Raw genomic sequence first — 10,322 nt, forward strand, 5'->3', positions numbered from 1 at the left:
CTCATTTAATGACCCGCTGGAATTAAAACCATATCTTCAAAACTGAGCCCTGGCATTTCTACTTTAAAAAAAAAAAAGATCCTCCTCTTCCTGCTAAAAGGGAAAGCTGATTTTATTCTCAATATATTTGTTTCAAAGCCCTTTCTTGTCAATAAAGTCCTTCCATTATGTATATTAGGAAAATAAATATGACTTTCACAGGGCAAAATGCTGTGTTAAACCCATGCTTCAAGACAGTGATGTCTTAGTTCCATAGAGGGGAAAAAAAATTAATTCCAAGTTTGGTCGGAGCTGAGCAATTGTTCATGTACACGATAGGCTAAATGCAAAGCTGGTAGGTTTACATTTATTAATGGTGGTTAATTCCCAGCAGAGCTCTCAATTAGCTTAATCAAGCCACAATAGGGGCCTGGGAATATTGCAGGAAACTCAGTGAAGGTCTCTGCTCAGTGCAGCACTGCGAGAGGCTGCCCGCAGGACAAAGTGCTGCAGGAATTGGAGTCTCTGCTGTGGATGTAACAACTGCTGAGCCTCGTCTCACTCTTCTGGACAGAGCTGGTCCTGCCATTTCAAAGGAGGTGTTTCAAAACTAGAGGCTGAATCCTCTGGGTTGTGTGAACAATTGAGCCTTTGGAAAGGCTCTCCGAAGACTAAAATAGTGAGATTAATCACTCGGAAGACAGCAAAGGAACAATAAAACCAGATTAAAAAGAGAGACATCAGAAGCTTCTTTTTCCCTCCACCTAGACTAACAGAATTGTAGGGAAATTCGGCTCTATTGTCAGCCAGGAAACACAAAACCAAGTAAAGAAATGATAAAAACATTCACAGGGGAATTATGAATCCACGCCAATCAAAAATTTTAAAATATAATTCAATGCATGCTGAAAAATTTGGGGAGAATCAAAGTAGGAAGGATAACTGACCCATGAAATCTCAAGTCCTGTGGACCACATTTTAACAATTACAAAATTAGGAACAGTACCACACGCATGGCAAAGAACAAAATACTTCTCCAGTCTTTCAATGGAAATGCATTTATCAGGTCAATATACCAGGCAGTGTGACCAACATCCCGAAGAGTTATACAAAAAATTTTGATGGAAGAATTGTAGAGTGAGCAACATGACATGTTCATAACTCTTTTTTTTAAGCTTCAGCATTTTTATTTCTTAACAAAAAGAAATATTGACCTGCTTTGGTGACAGCAACACCAAAACCAGTGGCCATGCAATTAATGGCATAGGGATTGTATCAACAGAAAAGGTTCAGGACAATGTTAATTTCCACTAAAATATTTGTTTTTAAAGGAGTTGTTACTACTGCAAAAATTGGAAAACACTGTCAGTATAGAAGCAGCTCAAGGAGGATGGCCCTGACTTGGATGACCCTGAAGCCCAAAACATTGAAAGCACATTAAAATGTATTAGCATGAAGCCCAACAATACAGTGAGAATTTCCACTACAAGCTGGATGACTATTAACTGCAAACAAAGCAGGAGTCCTCCCATGAACCTTTAGTCCTTGAGTGAGTGTTGTGTAGACAAAAAAAAAAAAAAAAACAAACCCTGGAAATATAAATGCAGCTGAAGCCCTGATACTTCTTTGAACATACTGTTTGCAACATGAATTACTAATGTGAATGACAATTATTCACATCTTTTGTCTTCATTTTGATCAAACTCTTCCAACATCTCTTTCTTGGGTCTTCCTTTTTCTGATAGCTTAACAGAATTTTAGTCAATTAGAAGGTCACCAACACCAAGAGTGCCACAAGCAGCATGCTGCCTGAGGACTCATGACTAGGTCTGAGTCCTTCTTTGTTAATGATGTAGCACAAGAGGCAGGAGACCCTTGGGTATATTCTTCAAATTTACATGCTGATGCAATGTTAGACCCATTCTCCAATAGCTCCACAATTCCCTCCCCAAGAAAAATTTTACAAACTGGATTTTTTAGAATCCCAGGCTCATCCTGAGTTCAGAACAACTGTGTCACTTTAGGAACCCCATACTGTAAGAACCTAAGTTCTGCTGGTGAAATGGGACATGGTAAAATGGGACACCACATTTCCCCAGCTATATAAAGCTGCAGAAAGGCAATGGCATCCTCCTCTCTTGTCCAACAACAGGCTCAAAGTTGTCATGGGGGAGAGCAAGAATGCTCTGGATCCAGATGTGCACAGCTGCTCACACTGGGATCAACCCTGCTTTTGACTCCGGTGCACCTGAGCAGAGGAAGCCCAGTGCCCTGTACCCTAGGAATACAGCAGGAAGGAAGGAAGGAGGTACTGGAGAAGCACCCACTGCAGGCACCACTGCCTCCAGCCCACACTGGATTTTCAGCCAGTGCCCCAAGGCACAGGGACTGATTGCTGCCAGCCATGCCCGAGCCCTCTCCTCTCATGCAAGGCACACAGCTTGTTTCACTCCCCCAAAAAACACAAGGCCTCTTTTCTTTTTGGGTAACCATCATCAGAGACCTTTTAGCAACTCTTAGCTAGCAGAACACACACCACACTTCACCCACTGACCCTGTCTGAGGGTGAAACTAAAACAGTTCTACAAGTGTGTGTGTCCCACCCAGGATTTCTGCACTACAGGGCTTCCTCAGAACCTGAGCCTCCCTGCTCTCCCTCTGCACATCCCACTGGAGACACCTCCAGCAAAGCCCTGATCTCTCTGCTCCCGGGACACCTTTCCTTTTCAGCGGAAAGGACACTCTCGGAGGTCACCCTCAGAAGCACAGACACCAGATGGAGTACACAAGCTGCTTCCAACTCCCTCACGCTCAGCCCTTACAGTCCCCTCACAGTCCCTCCCTGGCTGCAACCCCCGTGCTCAGCCCGCTCCGCTCCCGTACCTGTTGCAGCCCTCGCACGGCTCCAGCCGGGGCTCTCGGGCACTCTCCGGTCTCCGCGCCCGGCTCGCAGGAAGGACGCGGGCAGGGTTCTCGCTGCCGGGGGCGGCAGTGCCGCTCCAGAGCCGGGCGAGCCGCCCCGCCGGCCCCGGGCAGGGCTCGGCTCCCCCGCTCCAGCGGCGCTGCCCCGGAGCCGCGCAGCCGCCGGCGGGGCTGCGGGAGCGCCCGCCCGGCCATGCACGGAGCGAGCCCTGTCTCTGCCGGCTCCTCGGGAACGAACTTATTGGGCTTGCAGGCGTACCTGGGGGGCAGACGAGGGGAAATTATGTCGAGTGTGCATTAACTATTCCCTGAGTTAACTGGGTTTGACTTGTTCTTCTGTTGGACCAAACTCCCCATCTCCTGCTGGAGTCATTAATCTGTACATTCTCATCGTTTGCGCAGAAGAGAGTTGGTTTGTTTCTCCCTGTGCACCCCCTTCGCCCCCACACGCCGTCCCTAAAAACCCAACAATTAAAAATGCGGATTCTCCCTTTAATTCCCCTACATTGTGTAATTATATTCACATTAGAAATCAATCAACATTGGTCATTACCATTAGCGATATGCTCATAAAGCAAACACTAGACATGCTAATGAACTGAATGAAACATAATTTCTTGTTGTGTAAACTCATGCTCAACGCTAATCAGCAATAAATTCAATCAGACATTACATACATCAACTGAAAACACATTAAAGCAGGGTACAGAGCAGCGGCTGCTCATTTCGGGCGGCAGCGCGGCCCCGAGCCCGGAGCAGCCCAGCAGTGCCGCAGGGGCCGGGACCGAGCCCGCCGGAGCACCGAGGGGGCCTGACCGCCCTGCGGGGGACCCCTCGGTGCTGGGGCGTTCGCGACTCCCGCCCGTTGCTCCCCGCCCGTGGCCGGGCTGCCGGACAAGCCGGGCCCTTTTCTGTCTCCGGCTCGGCGCAGCCCGCACAGCGGAGCCCGCAGCCAGACCCCCAGCTTGGCCGGCTCCGCCGCCTAAAATGGCACCTACGTCCGGTTCCTTCGGCCTGGTCACCCCTCGGAACCCGTTCTCCTCCCAGCATCGGCTCGCAGGGCCCGGGGGGCCCGGGCAGGAAAGCGGCCTTGCCTCGGCCGCCCAGGTGCGGGCGGTTTCCAGGATGAGAACGGGCTCCGAGCAGGTGCAACCAGGTGCTCATTTCACATTTCCCTGCCAAACACGGAGCCAAAGTACCGGGTACACGGAGAGATGATGATGGCTGCGAGCCCATGGGGGCGACCGGCTGGCCTGGGGAAGCCCAGCGCCCCATTTGCCCCGGGGCTTCGGCAAGGCCGGCTTCCCTCGGCCGCCCCCCGCGCCCCGCAGGCTGATCGGGGGCACCTTGGCGGCCTTCCTCTCCCTGTCCGCCGGGGGCGCAGGGACCGCAGGAAGGGGCTGCTTTAAAACACAACGCGTCTGCTGAAGTAAATCACCGGGCAGCAGCCGGGCCGCGCTTCCGAGCACCGCGGCCGGCGCAGCTCCGGGCCGAGCCGGGGCGGGGAGGCAGCGCAGCCCGCCCGCCCCTCCAGGGAGCCGGGGCGGGTCCCGGGCCAGGGCCCCCGCCCAGGACACGGGCAAGGGCTCCCCGGGCCGGCGAGGCGGCCGAGCACCGCGAGGGTTTCTTTCGGGGCGGCGGCAGCGGCTTTACCTCCTCAGCCAGGGACGCCGCTACTCCCGCCCCAGCCCGGGGCCTCCGGGCGACCCGAGGTGCGGGGCTCGCTGAGGGGAGCATCGCTGAGCGGGGCGGGGGGCTCGCTGCGCGGGCGCGGAGCAGACGAGGCTGTTTCAAGCAGCCACGGCGGCGTTTTATAACAGCCGCAGAGCAGCGATTTGCTGCGATCGGAGTAATGTAATATCCAGCTGCACAATATTAATGAGACGCTCAGAACCAGGGGAAAACTTTCAGCGGAAGGTGGCGGGTTTATTTGTTTCGAGTTAAGGGAGAGGAGGGAAAAGGAAAAAAACAAAAGACAAGCATCAGCATCATCAGCCCCCGCACCTGCGGAGATCGCTGGGATCCCCCGCGGCGGGCCCAGCCGGGAGCTGCTGCCTGGCTCCGGCGCGATGAGGCGGGGAGGTCACAGGGCCGCCTTCCTTTCTCTTGCAACCGAGTAATTTTTGTTCCTTCCTCCCGCCTTTTTGGTTTTCCCCCACTGCCCGCTCCCCGCGGTCACGGGAGGCAAGGGCGGCTCCTCTCGCCCTGACCTGTTCGGGAGAGGAGGGCGCGAAGGGGGCCCGGGGCTGGCAGCCGGGCGGGAGGGAGGCGGCGCGGTGTGGAGGCTTCAGGAGAGAGTGATAAAGAGTCTCGCGTTGAGAGAGGGGAGCTTGCGGCCGGAGAATGCGACGTGTTGGTTGTCTTGAGCAGTTTGTCACTCCAGGTGGACGCAGTCCGGCTGCTTTCCGTCACGATTCCTTCTCCTGGTCTCCTGGTCTCAGCTGTCCCCTCGCACGGCTCCTGGCCAGCTCCCGGAGAGCTGCTGGCGGGGCTGGGGAGGGCCGGCCCGCGCCTCCCCTGCTCCTGCGGGGCGCGAAGCACGGCCCGGGCCAGGCGGTACCCGGGGCCCTGAAGGCGTTTAGGCCCGTGCGCCGCAGGGTGACCGGGGAGCAGGAGCTGGCAGCAGGCTGGTGAATTCCACTTGCAGTCCGAGGGCCGCGGCCATTCCCGGCTCCGGCCGACCCCATCCCCACCGCCGCCCCTCGCGGAGCGCGTCCCCGCCCGCCCCGCCGGTCTGTTTCCAGGGCAGAACCTGTGAATAAAGCGAGAAGCGTTGCTTATTGTGCTCGTATTAATCCCCCCGTCTTGGAGCTAATTAAATTCCTTCCCGGGAGCCGGGGGTTGGCGCGGCTGCGCTGGCGCCGCAGCCGGGGCAGCCCCGCTCCAGCCGCCGCCGCGCCACGCACACAGCCCGGGGTCTTTTCACCGATTTATTTCACATTAAAGTTTAGATACAATCGAAATCCTCGGTACGCACCTTTTAATAAAAGTAGTAATCTCTTTGAGTACTGCAAAATTATAGCATTTATGTCTTCAAAAGACGGTAAACAAATAATACCAGCGAATCAATAGTACCAGCCTCGAGTGCACATGGTCAGGTGGTTTTAGGCAGCCGTATAAAATGCGATCTGGTTTAGAGAATATAATACAGATAAATGCTATAAATAAGTGGGTATCAGAGACGGCGTGAAACTCCCTCGTATGGACGGGTCCGCTCGGGCTGCGGCACCGCCCGCAGGGCTCGGGGAGCTGGGTTAGTTAGCTGATCCTAACCCCAACCCGAGCCGACCCCGCCGAGCCTCCTCCCCCGGCCTACCTGCAGTGAGAAACCTTATTTCTGGTTAAGAAAAATAAAAGTCCCATTTAAACTTTATTGAATTAAAGCAAAAATTAATTTTCAATATTCACACATATATTACAGAGTAATAGTAAAAGTTCAATATAGTTCCTGGCGTTTAGTTGGGCCACGTTGTACAAGAGCAAAACAAGCATCAAAACATTTAGCAGCCTTAAATTTCACAATCACTCAGAATTACATAGAAATATTGAAATACTCTAGTCAGCCTTGGCTGTGGATAGTTCTTCATGTAGAAATTTTTCCTTTTGCCAGCCAGTACACAGCAAGAATTGCATTTCCCCTTCCATCATGGCATCCATGTATTCAAAAAATACTTTGCTTTTTTCTTTTTTTAAAAGTTAAACTCAGAGAAAGAGTCAAGATTAACATGTTTTAAAAACAAAACTACAAAATATGCTGTAAAGAACAATGAAAATATCTAAAGTCTACTTGTGTGAGGCAGAAGCCATGGGGGAACAATGGCAGATTACACCAATGACACAGAGATGGGAACTAATTTTGTGGGAGGAGAGAGAAGAATATAAATGGGGGTTTGATCAATTATAGTGTCTCCTGCCTGTTGGCTGCAACACAACAAAAATAAGTAGTAATTCTTCAAAGCAGATGTACACAAACCTAAGCAGGATTAAGCTTCTTTAATATTTGAATGTAAAAAGTCTGCTGTCCATGACTCTTCAAACCCAGCTTTGACTTGGGAACTTGTAAGAGATTTCTCCCTTTTCTTGGATGAGAAGTGATTTAAAGTGGGAACACTAGAAATCCAGAGAATGTTGAATACTTCCAGCCTCCCATCAAGTTTCCTCTCTCCAGTTTTAGATAAGCTCTGTCTCCTTTCTCCATCTGAATCAGTACTCCATTGCTAGCAGCTTCTCGGGTCACATCTTGGTCCCCTGCAAAGGCAGAAATCACTGGCCACCCGTTTAGCATCAAACTCACCTAAAGAGCAAGATAAAACAAAGCCCTCTGTCAATTAAAGTCAGACAATGACACCGCTGGGGCTCGCCTAACAGGCAAAATGCTTAGTTAAGGAAAGGCCTCTTCTGACAGCTGAAACTCCAGCCCCATAAAAAAGAAATACCAGTCTAAACCCAGCTAAGGTATGTACTCCAAAGGAAGAAGTCTTTCAGCACTGTTTTAGACTGACAACCACATCAAAACACCCGGTGCATATAAAGCAGGACATTGATCCTATTTTGGAGGATTTCAATAGGGTGCCTGTGTTTTCAGGCTATGAAAAGAGGTCTGCTTGTACTTATTGAAAGATGGCTTTATGCGAAACCTCAGAGGAAGCGAGGAGCAGAGGCACAGCCGCCGGAGTCAGGGCCTTTGAAGTGTATTCAAGGGGTAGTTTTCCTTTGTTAGGCAGCAAAGACAATATGCCACAACACAGTCAATAAGGTCTGCTAAGCTCGCGGTAATGATCCCGGGACTGCACACCCCACATTAATAATGACTACCTGCCCAAGCTAGAGGTGTTAAGCCACTTGCACCAGAACGGTGCTATAGCTGTCCATACACCTTTGCAAAGTGCATCATTATACAGTCAGATTTCCTGTCCTGATTACACTACCTGGCTTCAGGCCGGTAATTTATTAACCCTACCTAGAGCAGCATATGCATCAAACCCCGTAGAAAAGGCAGGTACATACAGGGTAGTTGCACAGACATGCACAGAATCATTATCGTTTCCATGTCATAGGCACCTCCCTGAACCCCAAATCCCTATGAAACCTTCTGCCATAGCAGAGTAGGTGAGAAGCCTGCCAGGGACGGCTGTTCCCAGGGGCTCTGAGCAGGGATGCTCCCGCCAGCGTTCCGCGGCACTGGGCACTCCGAGGGCCCGGACAAGCTGGGAGGCAGCGGCAGGCGGCCGATCACCTCCCATCCCGGGACGGCTCATGCGGAGAGGGGCGAGCGGAGGCCTGGTGGGGCTCCGTGGCCCCTTGGGCACCGTCCCCCGGGGCGGAGAATCGCCGCAGGTCTGCGCTCCCGCGGCGGCTCGGGGGCACGTCCCGCCCCGCCGCCCGCACAGCCCCGTCCCCGCCGACCCGTCCACTCCCGCCCGCGGAGCCCGGCGACGGCGCTCGGGGCTGACCTGGATGGTTTGCCTGTTGTACACTTTCACCACGTGAAAATTGAAACTGTAAATCCCTTTCCTGGGCGCGATGAAAGTGCTCCGCTCCGAGTCGAAGTTGCTGCCGATATTCACTAGTACCTGTAAGGGAAGGGCACCGTCAGCACCAACGCGGGGCCACCGCCGCCCAGCCCCGCTGCGCCCCGGCTCCCAGCGCCCCCCCTCCCGCGGGCAGGGCCCCGCGGGGCGGCGCGTCCCGGCCCGGCCCCGGCAACTTCTCCCGCGGCGGCGCGCCCCGAGCCCGGAGCGCCCGAGCCCCGCCGCACCTGGTCGAAGTAGATGATCATGGTGCGGTTGCTCATCTCGGAGGGCTCGTGGTTGGTGCTACGGATGGCGGAGAAGGCGACCTTGGCGCTGCCGGAGCGCACGGAGATACCGAGCGCCGTGCCGGTGGGGTCGGAGGTGGGGTTGGAGTCGCACACCACGAGGCACTTGCCCTCCAGCACGATGGGCTCCGTCTCGTTCTGCCCGCACGCCACCCACGCCGCGCCCAGCAGCAGCCCCAGCCCCAGCCCCAGCCTCGAGCCCCGCATGGCGCCGCGCTCCCTTCGCTCCGCGCCGGGCGGCACCGTCCGGGCTCCGCTCCGCTCGCTGCCCTGCCCCGCCGCGCTCAGAGCGGGGCCGAGCGCGCCCCGCCGGGTGGGAAGCGGCCGCGAGGAGGCACCGGAGCGCCGGCACACATAGCGCGGAGCGCCGCGGCGCGGAGCGGAGCGGGGGCCGAGCGCTTCGGAGCGGAGCGGAGCCGCCCGCCGCGCCGAGCGGGGCTGAGGGAGGCGGCGGGAGGCGGCGGCGCTGCCGGGGCTGCCGGCGAGCACAAAGACGGCGCGGGGCGCGGCCCCGCCTCCCCACCGGCCCCGCGCTGGCGTCAGCGCCCCGCGCCCGCCTCCGCCGCGCCCGGCCCAACCGGCGCCCGCCGCGCGCCGCCGCCGCCAATGGCCGCGCAGTCCGCCTGCCGCCGCCCGCCGCCGCCGCTTTTGTGGGGCGGCGCGGGCCCGGGCGCGGGAGCAGGTGCCCGGCAGCCGCCCGCACCGCACCGCACGGCACCGCACCGCGCCGCGTAGGTAGGAGCGCCGGGGCGCGGAGGCGCCGCGCGGGGCTGAGGCAGGGCGGGGCTCCAGAACTCCCGTGGAGCGGCTCGGGCCGGGGCCGTCGGGCGAAGCCGGGCTGAGGGCCCGTGGGGCGGAGTGGGGCCGCAGCTCTCCGCGGTGCGGCTGGGCGAGACGGGCTGGAAAGGAGCGGGCTGCTGCCCGGGCAAAGGGCCGCCGCCGCCTCCCAGCAGCCGGAGCATCACCGGCTGTGACCCCGCGCCCCTCCCGCCGGAGATGGCACCGAGGGACGGGATGCCGCGGGTCCCCCTCTCAGAAGTGTCAGGCTCCGCTGTCTTCTTCAGCCGCCTCGTTCGCATCCCGGGGAGGAACAAACCGCACGGCTTCCCGAGCAAGCAACTCGGGCACCGTCTGTGCCTTTCGTGGCCGGCAGAGCGCCCTGCTGACACGGACAGTCCCGCCGGGCCAGGACTCTGTGCCCTGCCCCGCCACGGGACCCGCCCGGAGCGCGGCTTCAGCGTCGGCGTTGCTTCCTAAGGTGCAAAGATTGCTTCGTCTCGGTGGCCGTCTGACCTGTGTTCGTTCTGGATGTGCTGTCAAGAAATCATCACCCGGGATTGTAAATGAAGAGATTAGAAACAAACGAATGGAACAGAGTTATTTTCTAACTGGCAGATCTGTTTACAAAGTTAAACTTCAGAGATAAAAACTTTTGTGGAGTTTTAGCATCTTCTCTGGGAAACTGAATGTCATCCAAAACTGGGCTCCAGTGCAAATCATTATAAATTTTGGTAAATGCTTTACTTTATTTTATTGTGCTGTTCCAATTGTGTGATTCGTAAGATTTTTTACTTGGGGTCTCTCTCTCTGAAACTGCCATAAA

At 55.8% G+C, this 10,322-nt stretch overlaps 1 protein-coding gene across 1 annotated transcript; it reads right to left on the minus strand.

Annotated features, from left to right (window-relative positions):
* Positions 1-5,817: 5,817 nt before the first annotated feature.
* On the minus strand, positions 5,818-8,945 carry CBLN1 (cerebellin 1 precursor). The gene is made up of 3 exons (XM_063167744.1): positions 8,660-8,945; positions 8,355-8,474; positions 5,818-7,195 (listed from the first exon to the last, which is right to left on the minus strand). The coding sequence occupies exons 1-3, from the start codon at positions 8,924-8,926 to the stop codon at positions 6,998-7,000; spliced, it is 585 nt and encodes a 194-aa protein (XP_063023814.1). The 5' UTR covers positions 8,927-8,945; the 3' UTR covers positions 5,818-6,997.
* Positions 8,946-10,322: the final 1,377 nt, after the last annotated feature.

Source organism: Melospiza melodia, chromosome 13 (genome assembly GCF_035770615.1).
Source record: "Melospiza melodia melodia isolate bMelMel2 chromosome 13, bMelMel2.pri, whole genome shotgun sequence".
Taxonomy (NCBI): domain Eukaryota; kingdom Metazoa; phylum Chordata; class Aves; order Passeriformes; family Passerellidae; genus Melospiza; species Melospiza melodia.

What these genes read in the sequence shown, in the direction of transcription:
- CBLN1 (XM_063167744.1), bottom strand. Translation starts at nt 8,926, where the DNA reads ATGCGGGGCTCGAGGCTGGGGCTGGGGCTGGGGCTGCTGCTGGGCGCG. An exon ending in TGATCATCTACTTCGACCAG is followed by an intron (nt 8,475 to 8,659) that starts GTGCGGCGGGGC and finishes CTTCCCTTACAG; the next exon opens with GTACTAGTGAATATCGGCAG. An exon ending in ACAACAGGCAAACCATCCAG is followed by an intron (nt 7,196 to 8,354) that starts GTCAGCCCCGAG and finishes CTTGCTCTTTAG; the next exon opens with GTGAGTTTGATGCTAAACGG.